This window comes from Marmota marmota, unplaced genomic scaffold (genome assembly GCF_001458135.2).
Source record: "Marmota marmota marmota unplaced genomic scaffold, marMar, whole genome shotgun sequence".
Lineage (NCBI taxonomy): Eukaryota > Metazoa > Chordata > Mammalia > Rodentia > Sciuridae > Marmota > Marmota marmota.
Window position 1 is genome coordinate 27158073 of NW_026000142.1, and position 23495 is coordinate 27181567.

Below are 23495 nucleotides of genomic sequence, written 5' to 3' on the forward strand. Positions count from 1 at the left end.
GGGGGGCGGGGTCCCCCTGGGATGGAGAATCCTGTGTCAAGAAATAGAGTAACATTGGTGCCTTTTAAGGAAACTCCTTCTTCTGTGGCGAAGAGAGTATAGGACTAGCGTTAGAGTCCTGGCTCTCCCTGATGTAAGTGACCTTACTCCAATCATTGGATATCTTTGGGGTTCAAATAAAATGCTCGCTTTTCAAATAAGGACAATGATATTTTCCTTGCCTTACTTCAGAGGATCAAATGAGATAAAGGATGGTAATAGTGCACAGTCTACAAATTGCAATGTAAGGTTCTGTATTTTTATTTTAGGGACAACATTGATTCTAACTTACCAAGACAGTTTTGAGAGATCAGAACTTATTTTGAGAACAGCATTGCTCTCTTGGATTACAAAAGATCCTCAGTTTGAGGTCTAAAATAAAATACTAAAAAGGAGAGGGTCAACCAGATTCGGTGGAAAAAGCATAAATCTAGGGGTCAGATTATTTTCCTGTTTCTGCCATTGGTTTATCTGCATCACATGGTCCTGTTTCTTCTATGTTAAGGTAAAGATGGATTGTACTAAGTGACTCTATAAGGTCTCTCTTGTTTTTCTATTTTATTATTTTATGAAGGTAAAAAAAAAAAAGAGGGTGGGGGGTGAGAGACTTATTTCCTTTTTATCTGCCTGATCTCTCTTCTTTCTCTGCCTCTCTCCTTCTACAAATCATCCCATAAATTCCTTAGTCAAGACACCAACAAACAATAAAGTTTAATGAAACACAAGTGCTGAAAATGAATGCTTTCAAAAATTGTAGCCCTTACCCAAGTGCAATGACCAGAGTTCTTGGGAGCTATGGTGGTAGAGTGAAAAGAGAGACTGGATTAAAGTTCTCCTGAGTCCTAGTTACAGGTTCTTTGCTGGTAACACCTTTTTAAAAATTCAATGCTTTCTTAAGTTTCCCTTTTCTTCTGTCCTTAGTCCTTCCTCCCTCCATATTGTTCATTTAATGAAGACTCATAATAGGTGCTAGCTTTTAGGTTCTGCAAAGGCCCACAGAATGAATAATTTGGTCATAATTATTCAGATTAATCTTCAAAGTATCTTTTTATGAAAACCAACAGGCAAATCCATTGATTTCAAGTTTCAAATTTTTCAAAAGAAAATTTAAAAAGGAATTGGATTAAACAAGTTGAGAATGCACTCAAATTTGCTGCAGAAGTGCTAGATATTTTTAGATGAAATATGAATCCTTAATAAGTAATTACTTATATGGTTATTTTTCCTTTTTGGAGACAAACTAAGTTAATGGAATTGGCAGTTGAGCCATAATTGTCTATGTAATGAAGTAATTTCACTATTTTGAAATAAAGTTAATAAAATAGAGAATACTTCATGATTATGTGAGGTTGAGAATTTGGAAAATTATTGATATTAAGATTTATGTAAAACAGCCTAATGAGTATGAAATCTGTCTGTATGTCAGGAGTGACTAATAAAGAATGTACTTTCCATCTGTATGACATTATAGTTTTCAAAACATGTTCACCTGCATCTTGTCACTGTATCCTCACAAAACACTCTTTATTTTGGAGGACAATTGTTATTCTTTTTGCATTATAGTTGAAGAAACAGATTGAGAAACATTAAGATTAAGCAGTTAGAAGCTCTGCCCCTCTTACCATTCTGCCAAAAAAGTCCTAATTTCTGACACCTTTGAGAAAAGAAGAAAATATTCACTTCATAAATAGAGTATCAGATATAATGTTTTATTCTTGTTTGTAGTTTACTTGCAAGATATTTTTATCTCTTCAGTTTTAAACAAGCCATTCCCATGGTCATGAACGTATGCTTCTCATATGCATTAAACAAACTTTTCATTTCATCAATAAGCATGAAAAGCCTTAAAAATATGTGTATCTATGGCCAGAAATTGTGCTTTTTGGAATGTAAGCCTAGAAAAAGGAATGTTAATGAATTTTGTTTTACAGTGCTACTTAGAAAAGGAAAGAGTCACATCAATTTGAACACCCCTCTAAAAGAGAGCATTACCTAAATTAGTAAACAGTTGTAATATTTTGCAACAATTTAAAAATTGTATTTTGAAATTGAGTAAATGGTATGAGAAATATTCCATAATAAAATGTTAAGTAAAAACAGTAAATACCAAATTGTATATATAGTATTATTCCAATTCTGTAATAATAATGAATTTCATATAAAATTATATTATATAGAAACAATTCCAGAAAGAGGATATACACCACTTGATAATAGTGGCTGTCTCTAAGCAATGAGATTATGAGTGATTACATTTTTTTGCATGTTATCAATAGTGAACATATTTAACATAATAAGAAAAAAAGTTTTCCTTTTTTCTTTTTATAATTATACATAATAGTGAGATTCATTATTACATATTTGTATGTGTACACAATAGAAAAATGTAAGTTGGTCAGTTTCATTCCCCAGCACCTCCCCATTTTCTCCCCTCCTCCCTTCCCTTGCTCCTCTTGCTCTACTCTACTGGTCTCTCTTCTGTTTTCATGAGGTTCCTCTCTTCCCCAACCTTTTTTCTCTCTGGCTTCCACATATGAGAGAAAACATACCATCCTTGACTTTCTGAGTTTGGATTATTTCACTTAACATAATGTTTTTAAGTTCCATCTATTTTCCTGCAAATGATAAATTTTATTCTTCTTTATGGCTGAATAAAACTCCACTCTGTATATAAACTACATTTTCTTTATTCATTCATCTAATGATGGACACCAAGGCAGGTTCCATAGTTTGACTATTGTGAGTTGTGCAGCTATAATCATGGATATGCCTGTATTTCTATAGTATGCTGACTTTTGCTCTTTAGAATAAATACCAAGGAGTGGTCTAGCTGTGTCATATGTTGCTTACTACAATAAGGGAAAAAAATATGTTTCTCAGCATATATTGTTCCCTAAGACTGACTCAATTAAAGACTTTTTATCATCTAAATGAATTTTATTGATTTATGTTAAAAAATGGACAGCAGAGGGCATAAGAGAGTTTTCAGAAAAAAATATAAACAAAAGAAAAGATTATTTCTGTTTAAGTGAAGGAAGTCATAAGAATTAAACTTTCTGAATTATAAACTACTTTAAAGAAATCTATCTTATGATTTTCTATTATTCTAATAAAATATCAATACTCAAAAACCTGAAGTAATGGTACTGAGAAGCATTTAATGAATATATAATAGACCCTTTTGAAATCTGTATGTGAAACTATAAATAGAGACACTCTTATTTCTTCCTTTATAATCTGTATGGCTTGTATTTCAATTCTAGTGCTATCACACTGGCTAAGACTGCCACTACAATACTGAACTGTAACAGTGAAAGTAGAAATCATGGTCTCCTTTGCAATCATATGGGGGAGACATTTGGTATTTCAACAACTGTGTCCTGTAGACTTAATAGATGTCCTTTATCAGGTTAGGGAAGTTTCAGTCCTAATTTTCTCAGACTTTCTACCATGAATGAACATTTTGCATCTTGTCAAATGCTTTTTCTGCTTCTATTAAAATGGTCCTATAGTTTTTCTTTTTAAAATTATTGATATTGTGTATTAAATGATTGATTTTTCAAATATTGAACCACTTTTTGTTTGTTCTATTAATTTTATTTGGTCATCTTATATTCTCCTTTCTATAAAAATTGCTATATTCAACTTGTTAAAATTTTGTGAGAATTTTTTATTTGGTATTCCTGAGATATTGATTAGAAATTTTTTAATGACTTTTTCTGATTGGGTATCAGTGTAAAATTATGAGTTTTATTTATTCAGCTTTCTTTACCTGAAGTTTTCAATTTGTAAATCTTCAGTTTTTCCTCACTTCTTCCAGTCTTTACTTTTGGATGTATATTAGAATTGTTCCTTCTATCATTCATGTGCCTTACTGTGTTCAAATGACACGTGCTTTTTCATTTTCTGGATGATGTCTTCAAATCTATATTCTAATTCACTAATTCTTTCCTAATCTTTGCTAATCCAGTGTTTAATACCTGCACTGAATTATCATCCCATTGGCTATATTTCATTTTTAGAAAATTTACTTTTTTTAAACAAATCTACTTTCTCTTATTTTAAACTGACCTATTTATATATTGTAGTTTCTTTATCTCACCTTTCCTCTTTAACTATTTTAAACTTATTTAAAATTTTTCTGTTATATCTGTTTCAGGGTCACTATTTCTCTTTTGTTGCATAAGCAAACTCCTTATGGTGGCTTATTTTCTATAGTGGCTTGTATTTTTTTATTCTTAGCTCCACTTGAGTGGGAATTCTCCTTGTGAAAATCCTTTAAATTCCAGATTATGATAGCATTCCTCCAGAACAACTTTGAATTTCCTTTGTTTAGATCCTTACCAACTTTAGTGGTCATGGGGCCAGGTTTTCAATTTTAATTTATTTTGTTTTTGCTTCATATCTTTTATGTAAAGCAATTCATTCATGTAGAAGAATGCATATAAAATATGAATAAGGAATAGCAAAAAGAATATCTCTGGCCCAAAAACCCACAGAATTAAGACTTGACCAATGAGTTTCTTTTTTCCTTATTTTTTTTTTTCTTCCTTTAACTGCTGGCTTTTACTTCAACATGGGCTGAACTGAAAAGTCTGTAGAAGGGGCTTCTACAACACAGAGTGGGGAAATTCCTGTTTGTTTTGTTCTGTTGGCTCTGCTCCAAGCATATTTGTACTGCTGCTGACAGGCCATGAGTATATTTATGAATAGGAAAACACTGACTCTTTAAATAGAGGATCTGGGAAAGAGTGGGAATGGGGAGGGGATGCTCATGTCCTTCTCTCTTTTTTTTTTCTTTTTTTTTTTTTTTGTTTGTTTGCTACTTTATCTCATGGGCAGCCCCAATTCTGTGGAACTGAATGACAGCATCAGGCAAAATTGTAAGAAATCCCAGTCTTTCTGGCCCTAATAAAGAGGATTCATGAAAATGAAAGTGTAGGGTAACACAGGAGGGAGCTGGAGAAGGTAAGGCTTGATTCTATGTTTGACACTTTACAAGCAACAAGGTCAACTCCACTCCTGCAGAAACATGGAATGTGCCAAAGAAGCAGTTAATGCTTTGAGAAATGAGCTACAATAAAAACACCACCAAGGTCTCAGAACACTTCCTGGGTATTGGTTTCAGCCTGACCAATTCTCAAGGAAAAAGACAATCAACAGATACAGACATGGTTTGGATTTGAACTGTTCCCCAAAAGCTCATGTCTGAGACAATGCAAAAAGATTTAGAAGTGAAGTGATTGGATTAGGAGAGCCTTAATCCAAGCAGTGAATTAATCCCCTACAGGGATTAACTAGATGGTAACTGAAAACAAGTAGGGTGTGGCTGGAAAATGTGGGTCACTGGGGGTATGCCTTTGGGGTATATATTCATATCTGATGAGTGGAGTCTCTCTCTCTGCTTCCTGGTCATCACGTGAGCCACTTCCTTCTGCCACACTCTTCTACCATGATGTTCTGCCACACCTCTAGCCCAAAGGAATGAAGCCAGCCTACTATGGACTGAGACCTTTGAAACTGTGAGCCTCAAAATAAACTTTTCCTCCTTAAAATTGTTCTTGTCGGGTCTTTCAATCACAGCAGCAAAAAAGCTGACTAAAACAGATACTAACCTTAAATTATCAGACTTTATTCACAATAGTCAAAAACCTTGAAACAACCCAAATGTCCCTCAAACATGAATGGAAAAACAAACTGACATATATCTGTATAATAGAATGCTACTCAGTAATAAAATAGAGTGATAGTACATACAACAAAATAGATAAACCTTGAAAACATTTTACCAAGTCAAAGCCTCTCCCCGCTTTTTTTCAGTCTTTACTTCTGGAGTTCTTATTTAGATATACATTGGAAAATTTTCTACTATCATTCATGTGCCTTAACTGTGTTCACATGATATGTGCTTCTTCATTTTCTGGATAATGTCCTCAAATCTATTTTCTAATTCACTAATTCTTTCCTAATGTTTGCTAATACAGTATTTAATACCTACACTGAGTTATCATCCCAATGGCTGCATTTTCATTTTTAGAAAATTAATTTTGTTCTTTTGCAAATCTACTTTCTCTCTTACTTTAAATGACATGTTTATTTATTCTAGTTTCTTTATCTGGTCTTGCCACTTGATGTTCTAGAAAAGGCAAAACAAAAAAGATGAAAAACAAATCATTGGTTACCAGAGGTTATTTGTGGAGGTAGAATTTGACTATAAAAGGGCAGCATGAGAGAATATTTTTCTTTTTTTGAGGAGAGGAAGAAACTGTTTTGTATGTTGATTGTTATGTGAGTATAAGCATTTGATAGAAGTTAAAAAACTAAACAAAAAGTGATTTTTACCCTGTAAATTAAAAATGAGTTTTTAAAAATCATCCATTTAAAAAAAAAAACCATCTGTGAAGCAGATGGCTTCACAGGTGGATTCTACTAAACATTTTAAGATAAAAATCATACTGATTCCACATAAAATCTACCCCAAATTAGAAGACAGCTCTTGAGAACTCATTTTACAAGGCCAGCATTATCTTCATAAGAAAATCATAGATATTGCCAGAACACTACATAATATTTTTATGAACATAGATGCAAAATCCTTACATCTTATGAGCAAATCAAATCCAGCAATATGTGAAAAAGGGAAGGCATAATGACCAAGTACAATTTATCTCTAGAATGTAAGATAAGTTTCATGATTTAAAAAAAAAATGTAAATCATTATTCACACTTTTTAAAAAAGGAAAAACATGATTATTTCAATGAATTTTTTAAAGTACTTAGTAAAATACATTAACAATTCCTAATCAAAACTCTCCACAAACTTGGATGAGATGGAAACTTCCTCCACTTTTTTATCAAAAAAAACAATCTACACTTAGTGGTTAGTACCATATTCTTGCCATTCCTAATCAGCATGTCTACACAATGAAATTTGGCAATGTAAGGAAATAAAAGAACTTCTGGTTTCATGTTCCACATGTAAGGAACATGGAAGTCTCTCCTCCATCTTACCAAGTGAAAAATTGAACAGTCTGAAAAATCAACAATTATGTATGCTTATGTATATATAATCATGCAAATGTATGTTCATATATAATTGAAATGGATGATAGCAGTGATACAATGCATAATATAAATTATAATTATTTTGTTTTTATATGGTGGAGCAGTTTGATTTTATTTGAAAAGAAATATGGATTAGTTGGAAATGTACATTGCAAAATCTAGATTAGCCACTTAAAGCAAGTTTTTTGTTGTTGTTATTGTTTGTTTGTTTTTTAAAAAAGTGTTACTGACATACTGAAAAATGGGCATATAAAATGCTCAGGTAAAACCACAGAGGACTGAAAAAGAGTAGAAGACAAAAATAAGAACAAAGAATAAGGGCAATTAATTGAACAATAACAAATATTATGACTATTAATCTAACTATATCAATAATTTTGAACAGCAATGGTGAAAATGTACCAATTATGACATATTTCCAGAGATAATAAAAAAAAAACAAGATACAACTGTAGGTTTCTATCAGGAACTCATTTTAAATTTAAAGACCCATAAATTAAATGGATGGGAAAAAGTATACCATGCTAATGCTAATTAAAAAAAAAAAGAAAGAGTGGCTATATCAATTTCAAAAAATATTTCAAAGCAAGGAAAGTTATCAGAGATGAAGAAGAAAATTTCATAATAATAAAAGGGTTGATTCTCCAAAAAGATTTAATCATTAACATGTAGACACCTAACAACACAGAATCAAACTGGATGGTGCAAAAACTGATAGAACTCTGCAAAGAGAAATACTAGAGTCTGTTATCATAGTTGGAGACTTCAATGCCCCTCTATCAGAAATAGACAGATTCAGCAGGCAGGGCTTTCATAATGACATCCTTGAATTCAATACCACCATGAATCAACAGTATATAATGGACATCTAAAGACTATTTCTTCTAATAACCATCAAACACACATTCTTCTCAAACTCTCATGGAATATTCACCAAGATACCACTTTCTGGGCCATAAAACACACATTAACAAATTGAAAAGAATAGAAATCTTAACAACATCTTCTGTCGGACCAGAATGGAATTAAACTAGAAAGCAATAATAAAAAGAAAACTGGAAAATCCCAAGGTAATTGGAAATTGACACATTTCTACATAACGCATGGACCAAAGAATGCTCAACTGTTAAAAAATAATTTGAGCTGGGTGCAGTAGTGCACACCTGTAATCCCAGCAGCTGGGGAAGTTGAGGCAGAAGGATCAGGAGTTTAAAGCCAGCCTCAGCAAAAGCAAGATGCTAAGCAACTCAGTAATACCCTGTCTCTAAATAAAATGCAAAATAGGGCTGGGGATGTGGCTCAGTAGTTGAGTGCTCCTGAGTTTAATCCCCAGTACCCACCCTCCAAAATTTGAACTCAATGAAAACACAACTTATCAAAATTTGCGGAATTTAGTAAAATCAGTGTTCAGAAGGAAACTTGTAGCCTTAAATGCATATATTAGAAAAGAAGAAAGATCCCAAGTTAAGTTTCCACCTTTGGGAATTGTAAAAAGTAGAGGAAGTTAAATACAAAGTAAACTGAAGAAATTAACCAAGAAGTAGTTTAGAAAATCACTGAAACTAAAAATAGGAAATCAACTGAGAAAAATCTATAAAATGAAAAGTTAGTTCCTAGAAAAGGTCAATAAAGTTAGGCAAGCCTCTAGCAGGGCAAACTAAGAAAAAAAGACAAGAACAGAATTACTTGTCTTTTTTACTGGAATCAGAAATGAAACAGGTAACATAACCACAGATCCCATGGACATTAGAAAGATAATAAAGGAGTATTATGAACAACTTTGTATACACAGAGCTGGTAATCTGGATGAAATGACTCCGTTATTTGAAAGAGACAATCTACCAAAACTCACACAAGAAGAAATAGACAATCCAAATAGGCCTATATTTAGTAAGGAAATTGAATAATAATTAACAACCTTCCCAAAAAGAACTCACAAGGCCCAGATGAGTTAACTCACTGATAAATTCTATCACATATTTAAGGATAAAATTATAGCAATTCTCTACAACCTATTTCAGAAGATAGAATCAAAGGGAATACTTTCTAACCATTCTTAGGCTAGCATTACCCTAATATCCAAACCAGGGTGAAGACATTAAGAAAAAAGAAACTTATAGACCAATACATCTTATGAATGTAAATGCAAGTATCCTCAAAAATATTTTAACAAATTCAATCCAAAAGTTTTTAAAAAGAATAATACACTGATACCAAGTGAGATTTATCCTAGGTATGCAATGCCAATTTGACATTTAATAATTAATTAATGTAATTCATTACATCCATAGGCTAAAAAACAGAAAAACCATATGATTGTATCAATAGAAAAAAATTAATTTGAAAAAATTCTACATCCACTCATGATTAAAAAGAAAAAAACTCTCAGTAAACAAGGATTAGAAGGGCACATTCTCAACTTGATAAAGAATATCTGTAAGAAAGCCTACAGCTAATGTCACGCTTCAAGGTGAAAAATTAAAAACGTTCCAACCAAAATCAAGAACAAGTTAAAAATGTCCTGTCTCATTACTCATTTCTAGTATTTTTCTGGAAGTCCTAGATGATAACAATAAAATAAGAAAGGTAAATAAAAGGCATAGAGATTAAGAAGGAAGAAATAAAATTATGTTGCAGATGACTTGGATTGTTTATGTAGAAAATCTGAAAAAGATCAACAAAAAACCTAGAGCTAATATCCAATAATGACTGATTTTCAGGAAACAAGGTTAATATACAAAAAGTTAATCAAATTGCTACATAACAGCAATGAACAAGTGGAATTTGAAATAAAAAACCAAAATACTGTTTGTATTAGAACCCCTCAAGATGAAATGATTATGTATAGATAAAACAAAAAGTGTACAAGATCAATATGAGAAAATACAAAATTCTGCTGACAAAAGCAAAGAAAAACTAAATGAATGGAGAGATAGTCCATGTTCATGAACAGGAAGATTCAATATTATCAAGATGTAACTTCTTCCCAAATTTATCTATAGACTCAATGTAATCTCAATCAAAATCTCAGCAACTTACTTTGTGGATTTAAATAAATTCACTCTGAAGCTTAACACAGAGAAATAAAGACCCAGAATACCCAACACAACATTAAAGGAAAAGCACAACTGTCCAACTGATACAACACTTACTTTAAAACCAATAATGAAGACTGCACTATTAGCAAAACAAAACATAAGTAAATCAATAAAACAGAATAGAGAGTCCAGAAATACACTCAAATAAATATAGTCAACTGATCTTTGACAATAAGCATTACACTGGGGATCGGAATGGAATAGTGCTGGAACAACTGGAAATCCACAAGAAAGAAAAATTAAATCTAGACACAGATCTTAACATTTTTTACAAAAATTAATTTACCATGGCTCATAGGCCTAAAAAATATGCAAAACTATGAAAGTTATAGAAAATGTAGGAGAACATTTAGATGACTTTGGGTTTGATGAAGTTGCTTTAGATACACTCCAAAGGTATAATTATAAAAGAAATAATTGATAATCTGGACCTTGTTAAAATTAAAAATGTCTGTAAAAAGCAATGAATGTGAAGAGAATTAGAAAGTCCAGACAGAGAAAATATTTGCGAGAAAAAGAACTATCATTCAAAAGATATAATGAATTTTTAAAATTCAATAACAAAAGATTTTTTGAAACATATTTTTAGTTATAGATGGACATAGTATCTTTATTTTAATTATTTATTTTTATGTGGTACTGAGGATTGAACCCAGTACCTCACATATTCGAGGCAAATACTCTACCACTGAGCTACAACCCCAGCCCCACAATAGATTTTTTAAAATGACCAGATACCTTAAAAGACACCTCACTGAAGAAGATATATAGATGGCAACTAAACATGTCAAAAGATGCTCAGCATAATAAATGGAAATGCAAATTAAAACCTTAAGGTACTATATACATACACTGGAATATCTACAATTAAAAATACAACTCCATGGATTGGCAAGGATGTAGAGCAGTGGAAATCCTTGCACATTTCTGGTGGGACTATAAAAAGGTACAATCACTAAAATTAAATAATAAAATTAAACACATTTACCATATAACCCAGAAATTTACTCCTTTGTAGTACCCAAGAGAAATTAAAATAGCCACATGAAGACTTGTACTTTAATGTTCTTGACTTATAATAGCCCCAAACTGGAAATAAACAAATCAAATGTCAATCAACTGTCAAATGGAAAATAAATTGTGACATTGGTGTACAATGGAATTGAACTCAGCAATAGAAAGAATTAAATATTGATAATCACAACAATGTAGGCAAATCTCAAGGTACACTAGGTGGTAGAAGTCAGACATTATGATTCTGTTTTAGTTTAGGCTGCTATAACAAAGTACCGTAGACTGGATGACTTATAAACAACAGAAATTTATTTCTCACAGTCTGGAAGTTAGCGGTGCAAGATGAGAGTGCCATCATAGTCAGGTTCAGGTGGGGACCCTCTTGCAGATTTCAGACTGCCAACCTCTCATTGTATCCTCACATGGCAGAAAGAAAGCCAAATGGCTCTCGGGCCTCTTCTTAAGGCCACCAATCCCATTCATGAAGGCTCCACCCATATTACCCTTAAAAGGCCCCCATCTTTTACATCACATTAAGATTTTATATTAACATATGAATTTTGGGAGACACAAACATTCACTTCATCACAGATTCTATTTATTTGAACTTTAAGAAAATGCAAAACTATTGGTGGTTCTCAAGTTCCTGGGATGAAGAGGAGGGACAGGAGTAGAAGGGAGTGGGATGGGAGACAGACTGTAAAGGAACACAAACTTTTTAAAGCAATGGAAATGTTTGTGATAGTGATGGCAACATTTGTAAAAAAAAAAAAAAAAAAAACTCATCAAATTATATACTTAAAATCTTGACTTTTATTGTACATAAATTATATCTCAATAAAGCTGTTTTTTTAAAATTCAATTCCTGATTTCTTGTTCCTATCCTCCTATTAGGATGAGACCTAAATTGGGGTCATTAAATAGCCTATGATTTCAGGTGAGATAAGGAAATACTTATACAACCAAATCAGGGGACTGTAAAATTTGTACACGTGGAAAACGAAGAGGAAACATCTTATTATCTAAGGTGGCTCTTCCCCTGATTCAAAGTTGACGTGCATTCTTTTAAGAAAAAAATGTGTTGCTCCCTTTCTCTTTATCAAAAACTCAATGTCCTCTCCAGTCTTTCTTATCCTACATTTAAATATTTTACAGTGGGATTTGAAGATCAGGACTTCCAAGGACAAATGGACAAATTTATACTGGAGAGAACCAATTATCATTTCTAGCTTACCTATTAGTGAAATCTTTGTTCCAGCTCCAGACTGACTTCTGTTTATTTGTTCCCCATCAAAATAAGATAAAGAACATTATATATGAAGGCAAAAGAATGAGGCAGTGGTGGGAGGGAGCTAACATTTTATTGAGGAGTGTAAACTGGGCTCTGCACTGAGACATCATGTGCATTGTCCCATTTAATCTTTACAACTCTTAAATCATCTTATGGTTTAGGAAATAGCCATTCAGAGGATGAATATCTTGCCCAGGATCACACAGTAAGGGGAGAAATGAGTTTGCAGGCTGTATCACTGAACTTCAAAATAGTCATTTCAGGGCATGAACAGTGGTGCATGACTGTAATCCCAGCAACTTGGAAGGCTGAGGTAGGAAGATCACAAATTCAAAGACAGCCTCAGCAATTTAGCAATACCCTAAGCAACTTAGTGAGACCCTGTCTCAAAATTAAAAAATAAAAAGGGCTGAGGATGTGGCTCAGTGGTTAAATACTCATGGGTTCAGTCCCTGGTATCCACCCCCCCCCAAAAAATAGTCATTTTTATTACCCCATGCTGCCATCCTGGTAGACTAAGTTAAAGCCACTAATTCCACTCTCAGATGAAGTCAGAGGAGGAGGTGGAAAAAGGTAGAAACCTGGAGAAGAACCTGGCTGCTGCAGCTGGGAAGCAGTGATCATTCATATTTCCTGAAGTTCTTTGCTAAGGAAACAGACCCATCTAGGTATAACATCCCCCCTAACCAGGTAATGAGGAAGAGAAAAGGAGAGCTGAAGGATCAGGTTTGCAAAGTAATTTCTTAATTAGAAAATTCCATCAAAATAGAAGAAAGATCAGTGGAGTAGACAAAGGGATGCAGGGAGAGGTAGGAGGGATGATATGATAAGGGAAGAACAGTGGAACGAATCTGACCTAATCTTCTTATGTACATATATAAATATACCACAGTGAATCACACCATTATGAATATCCTCAAGACCCTAACTAAAAATAACCAACAAAAAAATTATTAGTAAATAGCAGAACCCAGTATAGAGGAAAAGGAACAGGGGTAGAGAGGAGGGAAGGGAAAGGGAAAGTACTGAGGACTGAATTGGAGCAAATTATATTCCATGCTTTTATAATTATGTCAAAATGAATCTTAATGCTATGTATAACTAAAAGAACCAATTAAAAATAAAGGAAAAAAACTATGAGATCTCCCATTTATCTTCCTAAAGTTCCGCTGATTTTTCCTAAAAGTGATTTGTTCTCTCAAAAATGCCCTTTTGCCCCCGCCAGGCCCCGTTAAAATGGTATATAAGATGTAAATCCTAACTGCCACCAGGAGTCATATTTCTTAGTCAACTCCCATGGTATGTAAATAATTAAATCCATTTTTCTTGCTAAAAAAGATATATAGACTATTATTATAACATTGTAAGTGTACTTTCTGGTATTATTTTTAAAAATTCAAGCAAAAAGGATGGTGGAGTTTTTCAAATGTGTTATCTTCATACCAAGATTGAGGAGTGGCCTACATTTGATTCTAAATTGCTCTCAAACTTGTAGAATCTCTGCTTCACAGACCTGGAAGAGTGTCAGCTGCGGACCTACTTGGGCATTCCAAACCTCCTACAGGATTTGGAACTCTTAGCCTCTGCTCACTACTAAATTATGTGGAAACTTTTAAGGGAACTGATAGGGCCTTTCAGGCACTCTGAATTTCTGAAGCCTGACGGGACTTGCAGAAGGACTGTAAATTATTGCAGATATGAAACCAGTGTTTCTTGCCACACTGTGTAGATGTGAAGCCTTTCCTTTTGTTTGTAACTATAGCAACAAGCTCTATGGTCCATTGTTTTGCTCAGCTCACTCTTAACCACCTCATGGCTGCCTAATCATCACTGCTCTACCAGAATTAATTTGTATTTGATTGATTTACACTATGTTGGCTTGCTCTTTGCTAAAGGAGTCCCAACCCTGTACTGTTTCAGTGACAGGTTTTGGATTCCATCAGCCTGCCTTTACCCTTGCTCTTTAGCTAAGACCCAAGAGAGAGTCTTAAAGGTAATAGAATGTAAAAAAGCAAGGGATTTGAGACATAGTTTGAATAAATACTTCTATTTATTGTTGCATGATCTTGGGTACATCCTTCACCCTTTTTGATTTCAGTTTTCTCATCTACAAAATGGAGATAATTCTTGTGGTATATGTTTGTTGTTAGGATTATGTGAAATAATATGAAGGAAAGCTTTGTTTAAATTGTAAGAACTATATAACACTGTTAATAGGTACACAGCAGGTCACCACTGGGCAGGAATGCCTTCATGTTGACAAGGGTCATCAGGAATATACGTTAGAGACAAAATCATATCTGTTTCTATGACAATTCTGCCACATGTATGGTGCTTCTCTGTCATAACCCAACAATATATTATGTCTACTCAGAAATGACTAATTCAGAGCTTGTTTTGGCTATGTAGGTTTCAAAGAAAAAATGGAAAAATACATAACCTTTGAAAAGAAGGTGAACTTTTCTTGGATCTGTGCTTGGGACACAGTGGGAGTGGGCACAGGGAGGCAAGAGGATAGTGCATAGAAGAACCAGGATCAAGTGCACTGAGCATGCTTCCCTTCCAGGGAGGGGGTTTAACCTGTTATAGAGCTTTGGGCTCTCCATGGTTGTGGGCAAGTAACAGATTCCTCATTGGTTGTACATGCACATAATTTAGGATTGAACCGTTTAATACATGTAAACATTTAATGGCTACATGTGCACTTAGAGCTTCTTATCAGAGTTTTCCTTTCTCGTGTGTGTGTGTGTGTGTGTGTGTGTAATTAAAGGTGGTCTTACCCAGATTGTTACTTGAACATTTCAATAATGAGACAAATTTTATCTTTACATACCTACTGCTAGAGTTTTCTTTCTTTCTTTTTTTAACCTGTGCCTGAATAGTTTTGCTTTTTACAAAACCATTTTTTGAGAGGATATTTTCTTTTCTTTTTTGAACAGAAAAGAAGTTGTGGTTTGGTTTATCAGATCTTTGAGAAAACATTTTAGCATCTCTTTTTTAACACATGTATCTATATCTTCAAAAATGTTTCAAGCCTAATTTTGTCTTCCTATAGTAAGAATTAGTCTTAGAACAAAGTATCTAGATATGAATAAATGCAGTACATTTATCTGTTGCATTTAGGACTGCCAAGTTGGTAGTATCTGCTATTATTGTCCATTGAGTGGATCTGAGGCATGCCTCATGTCAGATTGGTTGTCCAATATTCTAAGCCTATCATATTGTGGACCAGAGTGCTCTTAAAATAGGCCTTCAATGGAGCCTTTTAATGTTACATAAGAAAAATATACATAAGAACACAAACCATATACTGACAGGATTGAGATGCATTTGTTAAACATTTTTTGAAATCCTGTTCCAACATTTCTGTCTTTAAAAATATATTAGGAAACTGAAACAAAATATATAAATAAATAAATAAATTGAAATGTCCTAGAGTTCTTCCTTCCTCCAAGAGGTTTGACTCTGAATCACTGTAGAAACAGTCACGCAGCTAACCTTCTACAGAAGTGGGCTGCTGGGATTCACATGCAATCCTATTTCCAGGGAAGTTAGAAGAATTAAATTACAATGATGAATGATCAGGTTGCATGTAGACATAGGAGAGAAACAGAACACATTTAACTTTTAAATTATACTTTGTTGTTTCTAAAATGAGCAAAATGTGTTCTTGTCCAGCGACAAGTGATATCGAAAGACTGTGGTTTCTTACAACATCTTTCTTGGAGCATTGCCATCTCACCGTAAGAAAGTCACATTGTTTGTGTATCCTGACCTGTTTTCTGGGGCATGTGTTATTTGTTTTTTGTACATACTCCTCGAAACTGTCAAGAAAAATCTTTGGAGTTCAAAATCAAAACAAAATGATGATTGTCCATGTTTAGTTTTAAAGAAGAGGAAGTAGTGGTGTGTCTTACAAAACAAGGCCTTCCCCGTAATGCCTATTGCTTAATTATTCTGTGGGAAGCTTCCTACTTTGGCTTTTATCTTAACCCCTAGATGAAGTGTGAAGAATAGGGGAGCTAGATGGAACCAAACCTTGATAGTTAGCTCCCTTTCTCCTTCGCTGGCCTTTTGCTTCTGTGTGTATCAAAAGCATGTGTGTGGGCTGGGGCAATAGCTCCGTGGTAGAGCACCTGCCTCAGCTCCACATAAATAAATATATTGTGTCCAACTTAAAAAAAAAAGCATGTATGTGGAAGCTTGGTTCATGTCCTCCACTTTCTGGAAGGCCTTATCAGACCATGTTCTCTTTTCAGACTCCTGCAGCATTGTCTCAACTCAGGGCTCATCCTAGAGTCTTCCAGCAGTGGCACCCCCTGCAAGTGCATCCTGCATGGCTACTGGCCTCTCCAGTCCAAGCCTTCCTGGCACCTATTTCAGTTATAAATTTTTGAAGTTTGTGTTTCTGATTCTTGATTAATTTCCACCAGTCTGCAAGCTCCCTGAGGCCAGGGCCCTTGTCTGGTCTTACTCACCACAGGATCTTTCTCTTACAGCACAGTGGTTGGTTCCCAGCCTCTACACTGTCTCCTTACCTCCAGATTCACATTCTTTCCAACCCATTCCTCTTGGTGTCACCAGTCAGTATCTTTACAACACAGGTTAACTCCTCTCTGAAAAAAAAAAAAAGTGATGGCTTCCAAGACCCCCAGATGAAAGTCTAAATTCCAGGCTGCAACTGATTGGGTTTTTTGTTGTTGTTGTTGTTGTTGTTGTTTGTTTGTTTGTTAGCTTTATCTACTTGCCTAAGAACATTGCTTTTTCTATGGGCTTATTTTACCTTAACTTGAATGACAAAACTAGTTATTTCCCTGCCTTGATTCTTCTTCAGATGATAAGTTGTTTGCATATTTGTAGATTCTTGGTCTTTAATAGACATTTGCTTCATTGATTTATGTATTCTGGACATATAAGTCTCTAGAATCACTACACCTGATAGCTGTGTAGTTTTTCCCACACCAAGAATTCAAGGCATTTTATAAACATTTTCTAGTTTATATCACTGTAGCCTGAAAATGTATTTTTTCCCATTTGTTTATTTATAGCTGTCAATCATATTGCCTGCAGCATGGTAATATTAATACAATGGATTTTGCAATCCTATCTTAACTAATCCTTGAATATTTTCTGTTTTACCCATTAAACTTTGTTATCCACTTAAGTCTTTTCCTTCCTATTATTTAATTAGCTTAATTAGTGATTTAGGTCTTAACAGAGACTTTTATATTTGTCTCTATTATGTTTTCTTACTTTCCCACTCACTCTTACTTTCTTCTTTCTTTCTTTCTTTCTTTTAACCACTCTACTGAAGTATGATTGACATATTAAAAGTTGTACATAAACCCAACAACTATGTATAACTATAAAGCTCTAATTTTTTATTGAAAAGCTATACATAGCCAGGTATGGATGCACATGCCTGTAATCCCAGCAACTTGGGAGACGGAAACAGGAGGATTGTAAATTTGAGGCCAGTCTGGGAACTTAGTAAGATCCTGTCAGAAAATAAACAAAAAGGACTGGGGATGTGGCTCAGTGGTAGAGCATCCTGGGTTCAGTCTCCAGTACCACACACACACTAAGCTGTACATATTTCATGGGCACACATCAATGAGTTTGGGCATAAGAATAGACCCATGAAACCATCATCATTACTAATGACACGAGTACATTTATTATCTTCCAAGGTTTCCTCCTGGCCTTTTTATTATTGTTGTTATTGTAGGTATAGTTATGCAGTATTGTTAACCATGGACACTATGATAAATAGTTGATTTCCAGGATGTATTTATCTTGCATAACCATTCCCTTCAACCACCACTTCTCAATTTCTCCCTGTCACAAGTACTGGCAACCACCATCCTATTCTATGAGTGTGACCATTTTAGATTCCCCTCATGAGATGATATAGTATTTGTATTTGACTTCACATAACCTCTGCTTTATGCATGATGTTATAAATGCCAGAATCCCCTCTTTTTAGAGGTTGAATAGTGTTCCATTATGTAAAAATACCACATTTTCTTTATTACTCACCTGTTAAGACATTGAGTTGATGCTATAACTTGGCTACTGTGAATAGCACTGCATTGAACATGGGAATGCTGATAAATCTTTAAAATCTTTATTCCAATTCTTTTGGCTGTGTACCCAGAAGTAATATTTCTGGATCATAAAGCACTTTCATTTTTAATTTTTTTGAGACACCTCCATACTGTTTTCCATAACATCTTCACCGATTTACATTGCTACCAACAGTGTACAAGAATCCCCTTCCTTTCATATAATCTTCAATACTTATCTTTTGTTTTTGTATTGTATTAAGTAGCCATCCTAATAGATGTGAGTCTATAACTCATTGTGGTTTTCATTTCCAAAATAACTTGTGGTGTTGAGCATCTGTTCTTGTATCCATTGGCCATGTCTACATCTTGAAAAAATATCTGTTCAGATCCTCTGTCTAGTTTTTCAATCACATTTTGCTTTTGCTTTTCTCTGTTTTGCTATTCAGTTTTATAAATTCCTGGTATATTTTGGATATTAATGCTTTATTGGATATATGGTTTGCAAATCTTTTCTCATTTCACAAGTTGCTGTTTCATTTTATTGGTTATTTCCTTTGCTGTGCAGAAACTTTTTAGTCTGATATAATCCCACTTGTTTATTTTTTCTGTTGTTGCTTGTGCTTTGGTGTCCTATCCAAAAACTCATTGCCAAGACCAACATCAAGGAACCCTTCCCCTATGTTCTCTTCTAGGAGCTCTATAGTTTCAGATCTTAAATATTTAATCCGTTTTTTTTGTTGCTGCTGTTCTCTGTGTTTTTTTCCAATTCTTTTAAACATTTAATCCATTTGAGTTAATTTTTATTAATAGTATAGATAGTGGTATAGTTTTGTTCTCTGGCACATGGATATCCAGTTTCCCCAACACAATTGATTGATGAGATTCTCCTTTGTCATTTTGAAATCTTGGTGTCCTTCTTGAATATTGGTTGCCTGTATATACATAGGTTCATCTCTGAGCTCTTTGTTATGTTCCATTGGTCTATGTTAAAAATGTTTTTAATATTTAAATGTTTAAAGTTATGCCTAAGTGCATGCCACTACCATATTATTTTGATTGCTATAGATTTGTACTGTAATTTGAAATCAGGAAGTATGATGCTTCCAGCTTTTTTCTTCTTGCTCAGGGTTGCTTTGGTTAGTCAGGATCTTTTATGATTCCAGAAGAATTTTAGGATTTTTCTTCTATTTCTTGGAAAAAGTGCATTGGAATTTTGACAGGGATTGCACTGAATCTGTAGATTACTTTGGGTAGTGTGGATACTTTAACTATTAATTCTTGTGATCCATGAACATGAGATTTCTTTCTTTTTATTTATGTTTTCATAATTTCTTTCATCACTGTTTTTTAAAAATAGTTCTCAATGTACAGCCCTTTCATGTCTTTGGTTAAATTTATGCCTAAATATTTTATTCTAAGGGCCGAAGTTTGTCTGATAATGTCTATCAGAACCCTGTTAAAGTGTCTTTTAGTTGTTTCACTATGTAAAATGCTATACCTGTTCTAAATATTTAGAATGTTTCAAGACAATAGAAATTGAAAACTTCAGCAAATTGAGAAATTTGTCCAAATTCAATATAGTAACCATATTTTGTTGGCCAGGTAAGCTGTACCATATTTAAAGGTACAGTGCTTTGATTACCTCAACCTTGGCTTTCAAAGTTAATTTTAATTATCAAGGTTCCAGGAGACTTTAAAATGCATTTTAAGGTAAATAGATATACTTTGCAACACTTTTATAATAGCAAAAAACTGGAAATGGCTGGGTCCAAATTAGTGGCAATGATGACAGTAATGGCAGCAGAAGCAGCAGTGTCAGCAGAAGTAGTAGGGGAAGCTCCAACCATCATGTTCATGCTTTTTATGAGGACAGCTCTGGGACCCAACGTGGGAGGCAGGTTCCCAGAACTTGTCCATGTGGCATTGCACATTAAGGGCAGGAACTGCTGGCACTCAGGCAAAATATTTTTTAAGTAAATTATCACAAAATAAAAGCAAACACATGGAGGATGCAATAAAGCATATCAGGGAGTTCCTAAGAATTCATCATAGTTTAAAAATCATCAGTTTTGAAAACGGCTACAGCATTACAAATCAAATATCCATGTATCCATGCTTAGAAATAAAAATGAAATTTAAATGGCATTGCATTTGACAAAAAAAAAAAGAAAGAAAGAAACACTTTTCATGTGAAGCTTTGACTAAACCAAGAATTTTATTTTTACTTTGTCATTGAATGTATACCAATAGAATGCATAGGGAGTGTTTTGGTGTAGATACTAAGCATAAAGCCATATATAGATTCTTGCATAACCTCCACAAGTTACATGGGATGTCACAGGAAACATTAAAATGAATATTGAATAAATTTACATTTAAAAAGAAGTTCACACATGAAACTGACTCTTATTTTAGAAAAATTGTTCTATGGGACTTACCAGCTCTAAGTGTTATGAATTTTGAAATGATTATCAGAAATTTATCCAAATACTGTCACAGCCTGTAAATTCTCTTAATAATTCCAGCAACAGATGCATCTGCAAGGAAGTCTTTTCAAAATTAAAAATTGCCAAAAATTGTTGGTTATCTTGTATTTCCCAAGAGCAACTGACATCACTTTCAATTAGGTCAACTGAAAATGAAGTTGCAAAAAGTATTAATGGGGAAATACTAAATGAATTTGCAGAAAAGTGAGCCAGAAAAATCTTATGATTAATCAAAATATCATTATTATTCATTTTATTATAGAAAATTATGACACCAAAAGTGTTTTCTGCTGATTTGTAAGTTTGGGTTGTTGTGTCTCACTAGCACCCCTATTACATTTCATAGGTAATATTTTTAAAGGAAAATTTTACATTTTGGTAATTTTCATATTACATTTCCCTTGTTTTTTATCAGGGAGCCCCATATTTCCTTTTTTGCCCTGGGCCCTGCAAATTATGTAAGTAGCCTGCCAATATTATTTGGGGAAGGAAAATTTTCAAAGCTGTCAATAGCAATTGTGCACAGCAATCACACAAGAACTTCAGTTTTTCTCCTCTGAAACTTTACTTGTGGACTAACTTTCTAATAAATTGAAGCAATCATTGTTACTTCATTGGTTTAGCATTTTATTTCTGAAAAATCAAGGAAATTTTTTGCAGTTGGCAATATTATTTGGTCATCGGAAGAGTAGCCAACCTTGTTTGTCCCATCAATGTGTTTTTTGCACACATTCCTGTGAGTTATTTGCCAGGTGTTGAAGCTCCATGGAAAAATAAATATAATTTCTGTTGTAAATAATTCATTTAGAAAGACAAATGAAAAATAGTAAATTATAATACAGTACTTTAAGGGTGGCCACAAAAGTATGCACAGGTGATTACAGTGGTATCAGAAAGTAAAATGTAATTAACCCAATGGGATAGCTGGAAAGGTCCCTGCCAACATGTTTCAAGAATGTCTAGGCTGGAATGAACTTGCATTCTTATTGGAATTCTTTTGTTTGTATGCGTAAATGTGGAGCAGAGAGTCTACTGCCTGACATCAGATACCCACCAGCCCTGCCACCAGTACAAATGTTGCTGAATGGGATTGGCTCTCTTCCTTCCTTCCCTAAACGTGGCTCAAGAGCCTGTTTCTGCCTAGCCTCAACGTTCTCATTCCCACATCTCAGCCTGTCTATTGGTTTATATTTTTTCAAAATAATTGGAATTAATTTTGTATTCTGTTTTAAGGGTAAAGGTTATATCTATTTATTCATTTAATAATAGTAACTGAGTGTTCAGTAAACTCAGAAACCTAGTTTCTTCCCTCACGGAGCTTATGTTCTAGTTATATATTTTATTTTTCAATCAATGTGACAATAGCTGATTTTTTAAAATTAGAATTATGGATTTTACTATAATAATAGAACGTATCTGAGGTTGGGAGCACAGCTCAGTGGTAGAATATTAGCATGTTCAAAGCCCTGAGTTCAATCTCTAGCACTGTAGGGAAAAAAAAAAAGAATAAAGAAAAAGAATCTTTGTAACAGAGCAGCCTTTTATAGTTAATAAGATTATAGCTAGCTTTTCTGATTTGCAGTTTCATTAAAGACCAGCTTATTCCATTACTTCATATAATTAAAATGTAGTTTTAAAAAAGCTTGTTCCACTTGAGTTTAGCTAATTTTACTATTTTTCATTAATTTTACTTAATAAGCAAAGAAACTTATAAATAACTGAATATGGAATGATTTTATTTCAGAGTTGAGAAAATGGGAGATAGTTCCACAGACACAGAAAAAGAAGAGGAAGAGGAAGAGGAAGAGGAGGATGAAAAAGTTCAAAAAGACCTCACCTATGCCATAGTGCCCACAATTAACATTCAAGATGAGCGGTTCGTGGATTTGTCTGAAACTCCAGCTTTCATTTGTCTGAATGAGGTATATTCCCTTTGCATAATTATTACTATAATACAATCTGAATCATCATCTACTTAAAAATTCAGATGAAGTAAAAAAAAAGGTTTTTTTGTTTTGTTTTGTTTTTTGTGTGTGTGTGTGTGTGTGTGTGTGTGTATCCTGGAGATTAAACCTAGGGTCTTCAGCACACTATTCAAGTGCTCAAACACTGAGCTATTCTCTCAGCCCCTCATCAAAATTTTTTATTACATATATCCTATAGACAATGTATACAGTTTGAAGTTCTCTAAAACAAAATGGGTCCTGATTTTTCATCTGAAGAGCTTGTCATATAGTTCTGGACTAGTGCAGTAGTATAGGATTTGATATTTTTAAAGCACAAAAAGTATTTTTCATATATGTAGTTGGTTAAGTACATTTTATAGATTGATACATGAAATAAAAATATTTAATTATATATAAAATTTACTTTCATGCAATGAAGATAAAAGATCTTGTCACAAAATAATAGAAAATTATTAACCTGATTAAAT

At 33.7% G+C, this 23495-nt stretch overlaps 1 protein-coding gene across 5 annotated transcripts in view; it reads left to right on the plus strand.

Moving 5' to 3' along the window:
• Nucleotides 1-23495, plus strand: part of Ccdc146 (coiled-coil domain containing 146) — a 142114-nt gene that overhangs the window by 721 nt on the left and 117898 nt on the right. For all 5 annotated transcript variants that reach the window (XM_048786186.1, XM_048786190.1, XM_048786188.1 and 2 more), the window contains exon 2: nucleotides 22806-22983. In XM_048786186.1, coding sequence (XP_048642143.1) covers nucleotides 22816-22983 — 168 coding nt within the window. In that variant the 5' untranslated portion in view covers nucleotides 22806-22815. The remainder of the gene's footprint in view (nucleotides 1-22805; nucleotides 22984-23495) is intronic.